The sequence below is a fragment of the Canis lupus genome, chromosome 14 (assembly GCF_011100685.1).
Source record: "Canis lupus familiaris isolate Mischka breed German Shepherd chromosome 14, alternate assembly UU_Cfam_GSD_1.0, whole genome shotgun sequence".
In the NCBI taxonomy this organism is placed as follows: domain Eukaryota; kingdom Metazoa; phylum Chordata; class Mammalia; order Carnivora; family Canidae; genus Canis; species Canis lupus.
The window spans coordinates 4587053-4605734 of NC_049235.1; the positions used below are offsets into that span (position 1 = coordinate 4587053).

An 18682-nucleotide genomic window follows, 5' to 3' on the forward strand; every position below is an offset into this window, starting at 1 on the left:
GAGCTGGTTGCTCCTAGATGGAAGGACTCCTCCCCTTGCTGGACCAGGAGCTGCCCACAGAGCAAGAGGGGACCAGGTCTGACTTTGTATTTTCCACCCTGGGCTCAAGATCACTGCTGCCGACCCCGAGCAGTTGGCGGCTGCATCCCTGTTTGAAGGAGTTGGCCGCATCTATCTGCCCAAGCCTGCTGGCCTACCTGGTGGGCCTCCTTTGGATCAATTCGGGATATTTGTAAACAGTCAATGCCTAGGGTAAGGGGGTGTCCTGTGGCTATGGAAGAGGCTGTGTCCTAGAGCTGAGCTAATTGGCCCACGGGGGGATGGACCTGGTGACCCTTACCTCATTAGCACCACATCTGGATCACTGAGCTCTGGCCTAGTTCTGACCTTTCCATAATAAGGACTCGATGAGGGGTTTCTGCAAAGGTGGGGCACCTGGGGGCGGGGCTGAGACAGCCCCACTGGGCAGGGGAGGTGCCAGCAGAAGCCAGGCTAAGGGCCGCATTAGCCAGAGTGAGAAGCAGCTTCAGGACCGGGCCCCTGCTGCCTTACCACCCAAGGCCTTCCTGGTGGCTTGGCACAGGTGTCAGGGTGACAGAGGTTCCTTATGAGTATGTCCCCAGGGCACGGGGCAGGAGGCGGTACCGAGGAACTCCCAACCAGATGCCCTGCTGTCTCCTCCACCCCCTTCGGAGTCTCTGCAGAGGCCATCGGACACCTCTGGGGTCCTCGGGGACTGCTTTGCAGCTCTGCCCCCAGGGAGTCTGGGGAGACGGCGGGGGAAGGCTGCCGGTGGAATTAAAACCCCCTTTCCATGGAGATGATAGAGCTCTTCAGAGTGCCAGTCTGTCTACAGAGTGGGAGCAATTTCCCTGTAATTGGTAAAGTAACCGTAACTGCTCTGTCATTTGTATGTAGCGACACGTAATTGCACGGTAACCTTTGCCGCCGTGCGCAGGGGAAGCGCACTAAGCTGTTAGATTGTAATTTGGAGTGTCAGCTCCGCTGTCCACACCGCCTTCACCGCCAGCGCTCGGGAGCCTGCCACCGAGCCTCTCTATCCGGATCCAGAGGGCCTGCTCTGGAGCGGCTGCACCGTCCCTCCCTGGGCCGGGGCTGTGGTGTCCTTGGCAAGGAAGGGACCTCCACAGGGTCCCAGGCCAGTGCTTCCCCACCTGCTGAACGAGGCTCCAGCACCTACCTGGGAAGGGGTTAAGATGCAGGTCCCCGAGTTCCTGATCCAGTAGATCCGGGGTCGGTTCCAGAATTTGCGTTCCAAATGAAACAGCGATAAATGTTCTGGATCCTGCCATCACTCCGTTCCTTCCTTCCGCCTCATAGGCCTTATAGATCTTTAGGAAACACTACTTTTGCTATCTCATCTTGAAGACATTAGCCTCTTTGAATGTGGTAACACCTCTCTGAGGTGGACACCATGAATTTTCCCCAAAACGTGAGACACACAGAGGTTGTTGGGATTGTCTAAGGATGACAAACGACAAAGCTGACACTCCTGTAGTATTTACTAAGTGCCAGACGGTGTTCTACGTGTCTTAAATCATTTAATCCTCACCCCAGCACTAGCAAGTATATACTCCTGTTATTATCCCCGGTCTACCAATGATAAGCTGAGGCACGGAGAGGTTAGATACCCTTGCTCAAGGTCGCACAGCATTAAGTGGTGGAGTTGGGGTTCAAGTCTAGGCCTTCTGATTCTAGTTCAGCAGTGTTAACCACTGGGAAATCAGGCTTTAATTTACTCATCCGTCTATCTGTTCATTTAACTCACATATGTCTCAACCTACTGTGAACCAGGAATGAAGCTAAGGGTATGAAGATACATAAAACGTGGTCCTGTCCTTGAGCTCATGGTCCCTGGAATCCAGTAGATCACAGATCTTTTTTTTTATTTTATTTTTTATTTTTAGATTACAGATCTTGACTAATAAAGCCATGCAACCGTGAGGATGTTTGTGGAAAGCGGACTTGGGATCTTCTTGCGTGGGGCAGAAGGGGGTGGCCCTGTCTGAGGCTTTAATGGGACCCTGTCTGTTCCCAGGGTTGCCCACATAGGCACCTCATACATCCCCATGGAACAGATCCTTATTTTTTCCTTGGTAAGAGTGAAGTTGCTCTCTAACAAATAAGCATTATAACAATGGCCAAAGCTCATTTGTGTGCATTTGTGGAGCAACCGAGGGAGAGGTATGGCTGGGTTCCTGATTATAGTGGGGTCCAGTCCACCCCTGGTGCCCCTGGCTGCTGCTCTAATCTTGCTGTTAATGGGGCCCAGGGGAGAGCTTGGCCATGGCAAGAGTATAAACTCTCCTCCCCCATTGCCCAGGGTGTTCTGGAATCCACACCAGCCCTCACCTGTCGAAGGCTTTCAGCAATTAGCCTTTCCTTCCAGGGCCCACACGGCCCCGGCATCTCTGCTCCTTACACCTCAGCCTCCCCGGTCTGTGGTCCCTATGGGGTCCCCCTGCAATGATCAGTGCTCTAATTACCCTCTTCCCACAGCTCAGACCCAGCATAGGGGCGTCCTTAGGGAGCCCACTCTGGTCAGGGGCCATGCTAGGGATGCTCCCTGCAGCCATCCCACCCCTGTTCTGGGCAGGATTCCCATGAAAAAAAACAAAAAACAAATATAAACTATCATCCTGCATTGACAGGGTGCTTTCCTCTTTACCCAGCATCCTCACACCAGTTTTCTCACCTGGCCCTCAGGACAGTCCTGTCTTACTGTTTTATATTTGAGTTGTGCGGTTGGGAAGGGAGCTGCCACGTGATCCCGAGTCCTGTGTCATCTCTGCTACTTCGGTGTTAAAGGTCCCACCCACCTCCATTGCCCCTGCTTTGAGGAAACAAAAAGTAGGCCCCCCTCGGGCCACAGCTGGGGGACCTCAGCATCCCTGCAGACCTGGACTGCACCCGGCTGAAAGCCTCGATCAGAACTTTATCACCTGGGGCCCTATGTAGAGGGAGAAACCGATATGTGGTGGGAAGGGCGGATGCTCGGGAGAAAGCCATCGTTGTCCCAGTGCCACGTGAGGAGCCCCAGCGGTGGCCCTGGTCCCATCGGAGCCCAATGACAACACCCCGAGGCAGGTGGGCAGTGTGCGGGATGGTTGTCAGGTCCAGGCGAGCGGACTGGCTGCCTCCTGACTGTCACGAGCCGAAGACGGGCAGGGCCGTGGCCACCAGGCTGCCCTGCTCAGCTGTCCTCACTTACCGCCCCCCCCGCCCCCGTGGAAACATCCCTCCCTGGCCCCCCTGCCGCTCGTGGTGCCAGAGTGGCAGAGACTTGCAGCCTCCAAGCAAGCCATGATTCATGCTGCAAGCGGCCAAACATGCACGCTGCTCCTTTTGTAGGGGGTTGGGTATTTATCTGTTGGTGTTCGGTCTGGCCGAGGGGAAGAAGGGTGTCCAGTGATGGGCCACTCCAGAAATGTAATTATGGGGGCTGAGCAGCCTACAGCCTATGCCAGCGAGGTGCATGTTTGTGCCAAAGGTGGTGGGAGAGTGTCAGACATGCCTGGTCTTGCTCCCTGCCTCAGTTTCTCCTTTTGCACCATAGATGATCATCCAGCTTCATCTACTTGGAAAATGCACCATGAGGGCAAAAGTCCCTGTGGCACAGCTTAAGCCCAAGGAAGTTAGGGGTGAGGGCTCCTTGTGAAGAGGAGGCAGGAACATGCAAGGCCATGAGGATTCCCAGCATGCCCTAGGCAGCCCTTGGCATGCTGGCATAGCATCCTGCTCGTATGTCTGCCAGGGAGAAGGCACTGTCCTCCCTTTATCTGGATTTTTCCTTCTTCTTTTCTTTCTGTCCCTTTTACCCTCCACCACCTGCCTCCTACCCCATGTCCTCATTTTAGGAAAGAACCATAAAGATCAGACTAAACCTTGAAAGCTCCCTCCTAACTTTGACTTCTGTATTGTTTTTTGGGGGGTGGAGGGGAGGGGTTGGGGGTTGTGTTTGGCCTGGGCTATTGGGCCAGACCACGCAAGAAAGGCCAGAGGGGATCAAAGGTGTGGTGCAGACATCTGTTATGCACGTGGCCTGCTGGGCCTGCCCCCTGTTCTCCCCAGCTCTGCCCCAACTGCCCCCATGAGAAGAAGAAGGGGAGAGGTCAGAGAGAGGTTTTAGATGCTCAGCATGTTGTCTTCTCTGAGGTGGACAATGCCCATCACCCCAGCCGCCATCCTTCGAGGGAGCTGAGGGGCCCTCTGAGTCTCTGGAAAACTCAGAGTTGGCCACTTACACACAGCTCCTCTGGCAAGAGCTTGCCTGCTGCTTCTCCAGATGCCTTTTCCTTTGGCTGGATTGAAGCCTTTAAAAAAATGACACCTTGGATTTTATTTCACTCCTTTTTCTAAAAAGTCCAAAGACGTTTACAGGCGTGAGCTCTATAGACTTTATGGAAACCCATCAAAAAGCAGGCCTTGTTTCCTTCATCTTTATAGAGTGGAAAATAAAAGCACAGGGAAGATGGAATAACTCTTCTAAGGCCACACAGTTCTTCTGAGAAAGAGGGGAGGGATAGCCAGCGTAGGTTCCTAGAGCAGCCTCGGAGAGGTCTGTGCCAGACCAGAGCTGCTCGATGGGCACGCTGGGGGCTCTGCGCCAGCTGTGGCAAGGTCCCTTCCACTCCCTGGAAGGACAGACCCGGCTGTGACCCTGTGCTCACATGGGGATCCGGGAGGCTGGAATAAAACAAGGAGAGACTCACCAGAAACACAGTGGTGAAATGGTCCAAAGGCTTTTTCTGTTGGTTCCCGGACTCCTGAAAGTGTCCAGGACTCAGGAGCAAAAGGTTGGATGCGTGTGTCACACAGGGTATCCAGGGGATATTCTCTTTAAGGAATGCTCGTAGACGTTCCAGTCATTTTTAGGGACTACAGTGCTTAGGAAAGGCTGAAGGAATGTTAAACATATTTCTTCCTGAAAAGACTTTTCAGATCTTTCCTGTAACTAATCGTTAGGAGCCTCTCACGTGGTGTTGGAATGTACTGTTTCAGTACAAAATTATTTGCCAAGGAGCCCTGTTTTGGTAGAGCATCCTTGGGGGGCTTGACTTCCACAGAAGACACCGTGGGGAATGCTGGGTGGCCCATCTTCCCCCATGCTTTAAAAAACAAAACAGAACAGGGAATCTGAGATGGGGCATCATGAGGCACCACTGTGGCTTGTTGAGTTCATTCATGAACCTTCTACTTCTATTCCTCTCTCCCCAACTGATTGCCTGTGCATGCCTCTGTCATGGTATTGTCACTCACATGTTAATGTTTCTAGTTCTCTGTTCTGCACTCAAGAGTCCTCATCTGTGTGTCTGCTCAATAATAAGTGTCTCCTCAATAATAATAATAATAATAATAATAATAATAATAATAATGTGGAGGCCACATTCCCTCTTATTCCGGAGGAGAGCTGTCTGGAGCGGCCCCTGCTCATGGGTGCTGGCCCAGGGCTTGCTGGGTGATGGCGATGATGGACGATCTAAGCTACCAAGATGGAGCCCTGAGGGGTTGGAGGTGGGGCAGAGAGGCCGCGGAGGCCAGCAGAGGAAAGAGACTCTAGGGATCTGTGTTTTTTCGCCATGGTCCTTCCAACTACTTAGGTTGACTGTTGACAGGCCACCTAGTTTCTCTGGATCTGATTTTTTCCCATGAAAGAGGATTCTCCTAGCCTTGCCATTCCCTGACTCGGTACTCCTGCTTATTGCCCTGATGTTCCCTCCTAATTTTCCTCCTTTTAAATTTTCAGCTCTTAACCATTGATGATAATTTCTGTGGCCTGGATATGAATGCCCCCCTGGGCGTGTCGGAGATGGTGCGTGGCATTCCCGTCTTCACGGAGGACAGGGACCGCATGACTTCCGTCATCGCGTATGTCTACAAGAATCACTCTCTGGCCTTCGTGGGCACCAAAAGTGGCAAGCTGAAGAAGGTAGGACCTGCGAAGGCAATCTCTTCCCACTGGCATGGATATTATCTCATGCTGTTTTACTACTTTGGCCCCAATGGGCAAGTGATACAAGCTTGAGCTAAGCAGATAAGTTGCTATTGAGGTCATGAATGATGCCCTGTCCCTCCTCTGCCTTCGTGTGGAAGGTTGTTGTGGGGATCACAGTGGGTGAGCATGCAGATTCACCTCTTTCCTAGGGCTGGTGTGCACATGGCGGAGTTACTGCAGCCTCACCCGGCCATCCTAAAGGGTGTGCTCTGGCCAGCCTGGGTTTGTGCCCTGCAGCAATGGCTCTTGAAGGGCACTGGTTGGGGAAGGTGGACAGGGGCAAGGTATGTGCCAGTTCCTCTTGCTTCAGTCCTTTTGACTGGTGCATCCATCTGGAATCCGTGCGGGGAAACAGATAAAAGAAAGTTCAGGACCTGCTGGAGCTGCTGTCGGGACTGAGAGTCAGATGGTGGGATGAAGAAACTGTGGGTATTGTGAGGGCATAGAAATGACTTGAGGTGGAGTAGAATGGTATGACCTGGACATGAGCTTTTCCTCCTCATCCTCTAGAAGCTTTCAGGCCTCAGGGTATTAGGGTGATGTTGGCCCATCAGCAGCACTGGGGGCACCCTTCCACCTAGGACTCTTCTCTCAGCCACATTTGCTCAGGCTTCTCATCTCAGTGACTTGGAGCTGGTGCCCTAGAGAGCCCCGGCTTGATTGGATCCAAAGCCTTCCTAAGACTAAGCAGTATATCCTGTTTTGTGTTGGCTGATAATTGCACTTCAGTCTCATCCCAGGGAAATATTGGTGAATCTATGTGGAAATCCTGCTTGTCTAATTTAGGCTTCCCATGGAATTCTCTGGATGTTGTGTGATTCACACTGGGCACTACCCGATCTGAAACCGTTTTGAACTCTACTTTCTCTTCATTGTGTTTTGGGGTATTAGCGCCACGTGGTCAAGGGGACATGTTCTGGGCAAATCTGGAAGACTTTGCCTACTCTCCCATCCTACTATATAACAGCCTGGCAATCATTTCTTTCTCTAAATCCGACATCTCTTGGAACAGGCAGTGGGGCTGGAGTGTGAGAGTAGGGAGGGGGAAAGGCAGGGAGAGTGTGTGTGTGAGGTGGGGGGATGTGTGGGGTGTAGTTACACGAGTAGTATCTGGAAGAGGAAGCATGTGCTGGGGAAGTGCCATGACGCGCCACCAGGATGATGCGGGCGGCGTGCCACCATCTGGTGCTGCCCAGAGAGCTAACCGTGGAACTGTCGTGGAGGGCCTTCCGTGTCAAATGAATGACTAATTTCACCATCATCTCCATAGCTTTCAGAACTATATTTCCTAATTCCCCGCATTTCTGTGAAGACTATGTTAAGTCTTGTGGCTGCCTTGGCCTGTTGTGATTCTGGCTCACACGTTGAACTGAAACTCGTGGAAACCCGAGAGGCTGCCGTGTGCGAGGTGTTGGTGTGTCGTCCTGGCATGACTCCTACCTGGATGGTGCTGTCTTCTGCCTCTCCCTCTAGTGCACATGTGTCTACGCGTCTCATCACCTCCAGCTGCTGTCAGCAGCCTGGGCCAACTCCAGTCTCTCCTCCTCCCTCTGTCCTTGGCTTCCAGCTTTCCGTGAACTGGGAGTCAGGTATCCAAACTGGCTGAAATTGTGTCCCATAAGCCTCGGTATCAAGAGAGGAGGGAAGAGCCCAGACTTTGGAGCAGGGGTCTCGAGGTGTTTCTGTTGGATGCCCAGAGGATTTCATTTTTTATTATGATTCGGAGAGTTTGGTTTGCTAGGAAAGTGAGTTCTAAATACAAAAGGCATTCCCACAGGGTGTTCATACAATGACCTGCTTCACCTGACCTGATGTGTAAATAAGCACTATTGGGAGTAGAAAGTAAGCAAGACGATTTGGGGTGCTTTAACTCTTTTCTCTAGAGACCCCAATCTCAGTGCAATGGAGAAGTAACTTACCCCAATGTGCTAAAAGATTCGCACCCACTGAATTTCCTACCCTGGGCCATAGGATCACTTACTTGCTGGCAAGACTGAGTAGATCCTTAGGAGGCTTTTTTTTTTTTTTTTTTTTTGTCATTGTCTGAGCTGGTGTCAGTGAAATAAACACTGAGAGTTCAGTGCACATAACAGAACAGACAGTTATTTTCTCTTGGGGGAGCAAAAGAGACATGTTTCCTGGCCATGGTTGCATTGTAAACCCAAGACAGTCAACCTGCAAATGTGCGCTGTTGGTCAGAGGATGGATCGAGGTCAGTGGGGCTGGCTCTCTTGCACCCGTAGAAGCCAGGCCCCTGATGGGGAGGTCAGAGTGCAGCGCATGTCCATGACAGTGGGCTGAGGACACTTCCGGGGGTCTGGGCACGCAGAGTGCACAGAGACAATGCCCATAGGGCAGGCTGTAGGCAGAGCCTTGCCTTCAAGTGTCCCCAGAGCTCAGCCAGGCCTGCAACGACAGGCAATACCTGACCAGGAGGCTTGGGGCTTTATAAACCTTGGACTGGCATTTCCCATTGTTTTGGGGAGTTGATGTAAGAACAATTCTGTTCCAGCCACCTGGGACGTTCCATTTAATTTCCAGAGCAATGGGGCGATTGGTGAAGCATAAACATTTGAGAGGTAAGAGCAGAGGGTCATGTGGGGGGAATGAGCCAGCGGCCCTCCTGGGGAAAGCCGGGCCGTTGGGGCAGCCAAACTTTCTGCTCCATGAGCTCAGAGTGGCAGCCTTTTTAATAGTTTTGCTGGAACCCAGCTACTGCTGCTGCAGACTCAGCATAGTTGGCCCAGGGGACAGTGTGAGTTGGGAAAGGAAGGCTGGGCTGCTGAGTCTGTTGTTTGAAATAATAAAAAGCAAAGGCCAGTTTATTTATTTTTTCCAAACAATAGAATTTCCCACCACCCTGCTCGCTGAGCACCACTCCCCTTTCCTTGCCATAACTTTGTATCGCTTTTCCCAGAGGTTATCGGACCACATTCACCTTTTGGGCAGAGGCCCAGCCACGAAATGCTTTGGGGCTGCAGGAGGATTTTTGCAGGAAGTTTTGTGAGCTACTGAAACGAGGGGGTGAGAATAATGGAAATCACACTGCAGCCGTAATTACAGAGTTGTCTTCCCTGAGCCCTGTAATAATCTCCTGTGTGTATCAAGGGCCGTGCAGAGTTCTTTGCAATACGACAAGAGACTTGAGGTGGGGAGGGTGGGTGGGAGGGCTTGGGGGTTTGCTGTGGGTTTCAGGGGTCTGAGAGCTAGACTGTAGCTATCCATAGGCTGCCCTCAAAATTACTGACTTTTCCTTTTGTTTGAAAGGTGTGGGTCCCCATCATTTGCAACCTTGTCTCTGATGACCATAATTTCACTCCTTTAGTGCACACATCACATGAGGCAGAGGGAAAGGAGGTGAGGAAAGTGCCAATTTGGATGTCTTTCATGTTTTCTGATGTGTGTGTGTGTGTGTGTGTGTGTGTGTGTGTGGCAGGTATTGGCAGCTTTTCCATGGCTAGTGTTATAGGCAAGTACTGTTAAGCAATGTGGCATATAAATGCTACCAGTCACCAGGAAGTACCTAGGAACTTAGAAATAACACACAGACTGTTAAAATTTCAACTCCTGGTTAAAAAAAGTCTTAAGGCGAATACTATCCTGATCTGCTGTAGAGTGTCTGCGGAAACAAGAAAATCTCTGTCCTGAGTTGGGGTAATGAGGCCAGTGTTGCCTCAGATGAAGAAAAATCTCTTTGCTTAAATATTTTGGCTCTTTCCTTGCCTCTTGCATTCCTACCACTAAGTGATCATATTTTATAGCTGCTGTTCGGCAGTGAATTTACTGCCTGACATTAGTGGGAGAGACTAATGTTCATTGTGAGCCAAAACATCATAAACTTCCACGTGAGGTGTGATGGCTCCTTTCCTTTTGTGATTGCATTGTTCCTGAGTATTTAACTAGGCTAAACTGTTGACATCTAAGGGGCAGAGCACTCTGTGGAGACTGGTTATGCAGAACTCGGACTGGTCCGACTCTTGGCCCATAGGAGGGTATGTACCCTTGTGTGTGACATGCCAAGCCTCAGCAGCCTCCCTTGACAGGGACTCAGCGTGTGTCAGCAGGGAGAGTACACAGGAGTAGGTATCTTAAAAATCATTCCCGTTGGGAATTATTATGCACATCATCAAAATTGATATTGCCTATTTAGAAATTGATTTGCTTGTGTTCCACGGTTCCAGAAGGGCAACCAAACAGAAGTGGGGTGGGGTGGAGGGAGACCCACCTGGGTCTGTATCATTCTGACCATAAGTTCTAGGGAATAGATGCTCTGTGTGTGTGCAATGCTCAAGTCACAGAGCAATACTGGATCAGAGATGTGTAGCCACTGCTTTGCGACTTCCTAAATGTATCTGAGAATTCTAAACAATCCCCTGGAAGTTTGAATCAACTTTAACAAAGAAATTCATTCCATTGATAGGACTCCAAACGGGTGAAGGTATCACAAAATCGAATGGAGATGTAATGTTGGAACTCCAACTTGCCTGGGGATCCTGAGATCAGAGCAGAGGTGCATGATCTGGGGCAGGATTTGGTCAGTGAGCTCTGTTACGAGTTTCTTCCAACAGAGGTGTGTAGGAAGCCTGTGTAGATCTGAAGGTGTGGGGTAAGTGAAGAGGAGCTGAGGTTGAAGATGCTACAGACAGAAGAGCACCACAGATGTTTTAGGGGTGCCGTGCCCCTTCTACTCATCTTTCATCTCAGGGGGGACAAGACATGGCTTTTCTGTCATTAGTCCTTCAAGCCTGGGGACCGCAAGACTGGCTGGCCTTCAGACCAACCTCACGTCATGCCAATTGCCCACTCTGGTCCATCTCCTACTTGTGCAGCCTTCCCTGCTGGGTTTTAAGCCATTTTGTCCATGCGGCATGTGGTAGATGTGGAGGGCGGCCTAAGCTGGTCAATGTCCTCAAGGGCGTGTCTTATATTCTTGAGCAATATTAAGTCTTCATTCAATCATCCTTTTTATATAAGTGTATCCCCACTGGCATTCACTTCCTGCCCCTTGCTATTTTTCACTACTTTCCCTTGGGCCCACCCATTGTCCCTGCATGTCCCTGGTTGGGGGAATCTCAGGTGGTTGCTCAGAGCAGACCTGACCAGGCATGGGGAGGTGTCCTCACCATGGAGCTTCGGCCTCAGCCCCTCTTAGAGCAGCTTGACACCATAAGCTGGGGCATCATCTCTTTCTCCTGGCAACCTCTTGAAACACACACTTTGAGATCCCCAGAAAATACTACCTCGGGAACGCTTGTCATTTTATATTCCAAATGATCATTAATAGTGCACATGATTTAAGGAGATAGTCTTCAATGAGCTTTGCCAATTCAAGATTTATTGATACACGTGTGCCACTTTTTTGAATCATATGTGTGTGTATATGTGTGTGTATGCATTTGTGTAGAGTGATCCTGATCATAAATTAAAATGCAAAGGCATTAAGATGGAAGAGAGTGCTGCAGAAACACCCCAAATCATAGAGCGCACTCAGTCAGCTGATGCTCAAATGCCAGACACGCTGGAAGAATTTATCCAGTGACACATGCAAGTGAAGTAAAATATTGTGCTTTACAAGAACATATCATTAAAATGAAAACTAGCAGCATATCAGGAGTCTGGCCATGTAACCAAGACAACAAAGATGGGAAAGGATGAAAGACATGGTGTACCAGAGGAAGAGGGAGGAGCAGAGGCGAGGGGAGGATGGGGCCCCCAGCTGTAAAGGGCCTCTTACTGCTGGGCTTGCATCTGATAGGACCCATATCAGAGGAAGACAGTATCTTTGAGTCCGCAGCGGTGAAGGCACTCGGTGAGGGCAAGACCAGGGGCAGGTCTTCATTGCCTGAAATCACTGCACTTCCTCAGCCACTTTGATGGGAAAGGTAGTGGCAGCTGAACAGACTCAGGACTTGTGGGCTGAGCTCTGATTGGGGTGTCTGCTGAGAGTCCCTCCTTGTTAGCAAGGGACTTCTGTGAATGTGGCCACATGACTGGCCGCCTGGGGGTGTCACGGAGCGTTTCTCAGCAGCTTTGGCTTCTTGTAGAGGCATTCACGGGGACCTTTTTAATTTTTAAAATTTTTTTTTCATAAAAAATTTATTTTTTATTGGTCTTCAATTTGCCAACATACAGAATAACACCCAGTGCTCATCCCGTCAAGTGCCCCCCTCAGTGCCCGTCACCCATTCACCCCCATCCCCACCCTCCTCCCCTTCCACCATCCCTAGTTCGTTTCTCAGGGGGACCTTTAAAATAGCTCTCTCAAGTGTGCTGTAGTCACTTGGTGCTTTCTATTTGGCCCCGGATGACACAGGGGCCTTGCTTATCCACTGGGACAGAACAAGTTACCCCAGAATGTAGGGGCTTAACCAAAACAACATTTGTTATCTCGTAGCTTCTGTGGTTGGGCATCCTGTCAGGGCCTAGCTGAGTGGTTCTAGTTTGGGGTTACTGACAGACTGCTAGTCCAGGAGGCAGGCGGGGCTGGGTAGGGGGAAGATGCACTTCTAAGATCATCCCTGTGGCTGTGGGCAAGCTTCAGGTCCCCACTGGCTGCACCATGTGGACCACCCCCCCATGACGGCCGTTCATACAACACAGCAGCTGAGAGAGAGAAGAGAGGGCGAGCAACCTGAAAGCGTCGATCTCTTTGAAACCCAATTTCAGAGGTAGCATCCTGTCACCTTTGCTGTATTTCGTTCCTTGGGACTGTCATATGATCCAGCCTCCCTTCAGGATGAGGGGCTTCCAGCTTCCACCTAGGCCTGGATACCAAGAGGCAGGGGCCACGGCCCTTTTAGTGGCTGCTCACCACACTACGGCCGTTTCTGCATCCTCGAGGGCACCCAAGCCAGTACTCTTAGACTTCCAGTTATCTGTTTGTGGTGCAAGGAGGGGCACAGCCCGGAGACTCTATGGCTCCCGGCTTTGTCCCCATTGGGAAGCACCTCCTTCCTTAGGAAGGGCTCCCTTTCCTAGTGATGGAGCTGGCAGGAAAGAAGATGGGAAGGGAACCCTAGTGCTTTGAACGTCTGGTGAGTACCAGTTCCTGTTCTGGGCATTTTACGTGCATAATCCTCAGCATTTCCTTTGGGGTAGATGCTACAACCTCCATTTAACACATGAGCCAAGAGACTGCCTAACTCTCCAGGGTCACATGGTTCGACCTAAGGTCTGCCCTTGACTCCTTTATGTGGTAACATCTGGGACTCTACTGAGGTTGTGCTCTCAGGCTGTGGGTTAACCTCACCTCCCCAACTGGGAGAGGAGGTGGTCACCTGGCCTCCTGCACCTGGCCAGTGTGCCTGTTGGTCAGAAACTTCCTTTCGTTCCCTCTGCCCCAGTGCAGGCTCAGGGCCCTGTGCTGGAACCCCGGGTGGTTAGGTTATAACCGATTTCCCGTGTCTAGGTGCTCCCTTCTTTAATTGTCCTATGAGTGTGCCAGGTCCATCTATCCAAAACAACTCCAAGCCTATCTATCTGTGTCCTGGGTAAAAAAAAAAAAAAAAGGAAAAGAAAAGAAAAGAAAAGAAAAGAAAAGAAAAGAAAAGAAATGAAAAGAAAAGAAGAGAAAAAAAGAACAGTTGCCTCACCCAGGCTCCTGTGGCCCCCGGCTATGACCCTGCTATAAATAGCCCGGCCCCACTGCCTTCCAGCTCAGCTCTTCAGCCCTGGCCCGGCACCGGTTGAGTCCTTAAGGGCCCTGGCTACCTTTAAATGCCAACGAAGAGCCTCCCACCTGAGAAACAATGGGATGCCCACCTACATGGCAGCTCTCCACGGTTTCCCTCTGGAGGAGCCATCCTGCTGCAGCCCCAGCCTGCACAGAGTGGGCGGTGGCCTCGGGGAGGGCCGGAGCTTTTCTGGGACGCAGACAAGCTGTGCTTTTCCACTTGCCACTGACCTGCTGCCTAGGACGCACTCGGGCGCTCCTTTGTCTTTAGCTTCTCACCCGCGTGCTCTCTCCCCACAGCCTGGGGACTGTGTGTAGAGGTTCTTGATGGGTTTTCTCATTGTTGGGTCATCCAGGGCCCCTGTCTTTGCTCATTGGATGATGGCTGCTTCTCCTTAGATTCCAGAATTGCTTTGCAAGCCTTGTGGGGCCGAGGACCTAATGACACCCTCTCCTTACCACGCTTGGTCATTTTGAGCACCTCCCCCGTCCAGCCCGGCTTGCCTTCATTTTCTCCCTAAATGTCCATCCCCCCAGCCCGAGCTTCTTGGCCGTGTCCTCAGTCCTGGGCTTGCCTTTGTCCACTGCCACCTCTCAGCTCTTGCCTGTTGCTCGGTGTCGTTATGTAGTATTGTGCTTCTGCCAAACATGTATCTCCTCATGAACATTATCTTGATCAACTCACCCAGGACCACTGTGAGGCTAGTGAGACCTGGGGCAGCCCTGATTCCACAATTCCTTCCTAGGTTTGGTGGCCTGAGGGACAGTGACTTGAGGGGCACCCTTTCCTCCAAAGCCGCCCCTGGATGCCCGTCGCCAGGTGGCATTATCTCCATTGTTCACTGCAGAAGCCAAGGCTCATAAAGATGAGGAGTGAGAGCCCATCTTCACATCCCATGTTGCTGGCACAGTGGGGTGGGGACCTGCTTTGTCCACATGGGTCCCATCAGGAAAAGAGGGCCAAGGAGTGGATGTGAGAGCAGTGGGTGTTGGCTCAGGGGTCTTCCCGACCCCATAGACCCTCCCTTCTTCTCAGGCTACTGAAACACACAGCATCCCCAGTGCCTCTCCCCAGGTCCCAACTTTTCTGGCTTCCTGGAGAATCATTCAGAAGCCCCCTCCCTTCCCCTTCTTTAGTTCAGGCTCTCTGCTGTCTCCCCAACATTTCCTCCAGTGATCATTCTGTTCATTTTCTTCAGCCTCCCCCAAAAGATCATAAGCATTTATCCATGAGTTTCTACCAGAAACAGGACTCCTCTGTGGGGACTTCTTATGATGGGTATACAAGTTTTTTAAAAAGTTGTATGTAATAATATCTTAAATGGCTCAGATTAGCGTACATGGACTAGCTTATTTAATCTTTATGATCACAGTTGTTTTGGGCCTTCCCTCAGACATGCCAGATGTGAGAGAGGAAAATACATTTTCTATTTTTTAAAGATTTATTCATCCATTTTATTATTTTTTACAGATTTATTTCTTATTTTAGAGAGAGAAAGAGAGAGAGCGAGAGAGCGAACATAAGTGTATGTGAGTGGGGGGAGGGACAGAGGGAGAGAATCTCAAGCAGACCCCCTGTTGAGTGTGGAGCCTGAACCCAAGGGGCTCGATCCCATGACCCTGAGATCATGACTAGAGCTGAAACCAAGAGTCAGATTTGAAACCGACTGTGCCACCCAAGAGCCCCAGGAAAGCACATTTTAAACTTCACTTTCAGAGTAAATCTCTTTTAGATCCCGTGAGGTTTTTCGGATAGAATCAGCTTAGGCCCTGGGTGGACCTGAACTTGCACATCGTTGACTTTAAGTGCCACCAATGGCCACTGGGGACGCTTGACCCCACCGTGATCTGGGCAGCACCAAGGCCACAGGGATGCTGGAAGTGCCCACGCTACTTCTTGCCTCCACTAGCCTGTGAGCTCTTTCTCCAATGGAAAGGCATGGGCTTTGGTGGAAGAGATTCGAGTTCATCAAAGGCAGCCAATGAATCCTTTTTCAAATGGGAGAATGGGTTCCCCAAATGGATACATTATGTATCCATTTTATCAATTTGAGTTTTTATTCAGTCCTGTTTTTTTTTTTAAGATTTTATTTATCCATTCATGAAAGAGAGAGGGGGTGGGATGCAGAGACACAGGCAGAGGGAGAAGCAGGCTCCACGCAGGGAGTCCGACATGGGACTCCATCCCGGGTCTCCAGGATCACGACCTGGGCCGAAGGCAGTGCTAAACCGCTGAGCCACCCAGGGTGCCCCAAGTCCTGTTTTGATTTATCATAGTCCATCAGAGGTTCCAAACTCTATAACCGAGAACTTCTGAAAGCAGTTTATTTTCTTCACATAAAAAATGGGCAATTAATATAGCTGGATCTGTGACCCAGTGTGTCTAAATCTTCCCAGTTGGACCACAATAAAGGCCATTTCCAGCTCGCAGTCACGCGCACCCTGGTTGGGCGGTGGCTGTGCTCCATGTGGTATATTTGGGGCAGAGACTGAAGAGCAGCCCCTCAGTCTGGGACATGCCAGTCTTCTGCTGCAAGGAAGAGAGAGGCAGCAGAGCCACCTGACGACTGTTAGAGCCGCCCCTTGGAGGGAGCACCCATTACTGCTGTTCACATTTTATTGGTCAAACCAAAGTGAATGGTGTGGGAAGTAGGAATCTGCCACGGGAAATGGCCCCATGTGGATGTGTATGGCAGGGAGGGAGAGAGGGGCAGAGAACATTTTGTCAAAACACAGTTTACCGGAAAGACTATTAGTGCGATCGTCAACGTTGAGTCAAGAAATATCAACTTGGTCATCTGTAATGTGCTAGATGCATCTTGACTTAAAGAGCTTGGTCTTTTCTGCCTTAATATTGGAGAAAATGTGTGAGGAATATAGGATATGACTGACTTCATATCATCAACCCCCAGACATCGTGTTAGAGATTTTTTTTTGAAAAAAAAAAAAAAAAAAAAAGACCTAAACCCTCTATCAGCTGGTTTTCTTGTGATTTGCTTTTTCTCCCGAAACCAAAACTAGAGTTGTTCAAGTCCTTCCATTAGTTAGGCTCTGAATGTTTGTATTTCCTTGCATTCAGTTGTCCGTAAGAGTGAGGGTACTTTTTTACATACGGAGATCGGATTGTGCCCAGCAGAGGTCTCTGGAGGTAATTAAATTATCCAAATTTATTCAATCATTTCTCTTACCTGCAATTAAATAGAGCCTCCCAAATTCATTTTCCCTGAGTAACTTAACTCCCTAAACTTCCCGCATTTCCCCCTCTGAACTCTGCTTTTCTAACTGTGAATTCCAAAATTCATTCTGGACACAGGCAGGACCTCTGGCCCCTGAGTTCCATTCCTCTGGGCGATGAACCCACCCTGGTTCCCGCTGACTACCTACTCAAGGCCAGCTCACAGGCCTCCTTCTCAGGGCTCCCTACCATCCACTGCTCTCTAGAAAAGGCAGGAGAAGTGCAGAGCTGGAATTCCGAGCCGAGGAAGCCGTCCTGCAGATTGGTTTGGAAAACATTGATTTTTTTAGCTCTCAAACTTATTTTGTAGACTGCCAATTTTTTGGCAGACACGTCTTAAACTTATATCACACTGATGATGCATGAGAGCCATCGAGCATCCATAACTGGGGAAAATGCTAAGTATTTTCATGGCTGAGCTGGTGGCAGTGATTGTGAGGGCCTTGGCAATCACGGAAAGCTCGTGAGGAGTTTGCCCTTTTGCAAATGCGCTAGGAGGGGCCCGCTTGTCCTTTCTAGGCTCTCCACCTTCTATTTCCAGGTAGATAAGACATATACCCACATGCACATGACTGTGTGCCCCCTCCACCCACACACATTCACGTCACCAGCATGCACATGTGCTGAATCCCCACATGTACCTGTACGTGGGCACTGAGGTACCAGACCCTCCTCTGCGCTCAAGCCTGGGGCTCGTCCCCTGTGCCCTCCTTGGCTGCGCTCCCCCTCCCTCGTGTTCTCTCTGGGAAATTAGCAGCACACCATCTAATCAGTTTACCTCTGACTCGCCCACTTTGGCTTCGAGATGATGACAGAGTGGAGCTATTTAGCTGTCAAACGCGCTGACTGTTGCCCAGATGGACAGCATTTCAGACATCAGAGTGGGCTCTTTTTCCTCCGTGTGTGTGTGTGTGTGTGTGTGTGTGTGTTGGGGGGGGGGTAATGAGTCTCCCAGATGCTTTTTTAAGTGCTTCTTGCATCTGCCTTTCATTTTAATGCCTCCTGCTTGCTGACCTCGCTTCCCGGCAGCCAGTGTAAGTGTGATTCCCATAATTAGCTTAGTGATAATTTAATCTCTGTGTTTTAAATTTGATTGTTTTTGAGGGCCCTGGGTCTGGGGACGGGAGAAAAGGGGACCTTTGCTTTTGTCCAGACTCTCTCTGTCCAGGGACACGCGCGGGGAGGGGACTTGCTGGATTGGGGTGGGGGTGGGGACAGTGAGAGGAAGGCCATTGTGGGTAGATTCTGGTTCCCTTCCTTTGTCCCTGTGTCCCATCAGAGTATGAAGGCAGGTGAGTATGTGTACACACAGCACTTGAAGGTGCCTCAGTGAGGAGCAGCTCCAAGATGGGAAAACATCCACTTCCCTAGTAGTCATGGCAGCCATTCTCTTAAGCCAGAGAAGGACAAGAAGGAGAAAAAGGAGCCACTGGGTGCCACCTTGTTGCATCCCACACTCATCCCTGCAGTCTTCATGTCCGGGTCCATGTCTATATGTTCAGGTGTGCACCTGGGGTTGCCTGTGCCTCTCAATGGTCAGGAACCAGGCCTGCATATTACATGAAGAGCTGGAATTGACCGCAGGGAGATCTCAGCTGTGTTTCTGGTTGCACTTCCAATTTCAGACAAATTATTTATTTGAACAATGAGAATATTGATATATGCACCCTCCGCCTCTCTCATGAAGGAGCTGGGGATAACAGGACTTCCCATCTGCAGAGCAGTCTTTGAGTCACCAGGAGGGAAAAAAATAAAAATG

The 18682-nt window shown here is 50.4% G+C and overlaps 1 protein-coding gene across 6 annotated transcripts in view; it reads left to right on the forward strand.

Moving 5' to 3' along the window:
* Nucleotides 1-18682, forward strand: part of PLXNA4 (plexin A4) — a 427913-nt gene that overhangs the window by 76949 nt on the left and 332282 nt on the right. For all 6 annotated transcript variants that reach the window (XM_038556478.1, XM_038556477.1, XM_038556480.1 and 3 more), the window contains exon 3: nucleotides 5768-5950. In XM_038556478.1, coding sequence (XP_038412406.1) covers nucleotides 5768-5950 — 183 coding nt within the window. The remainder of the gene's footprint in view (nucleotides 1-5767; nucleotides 5951-18682) is intronic.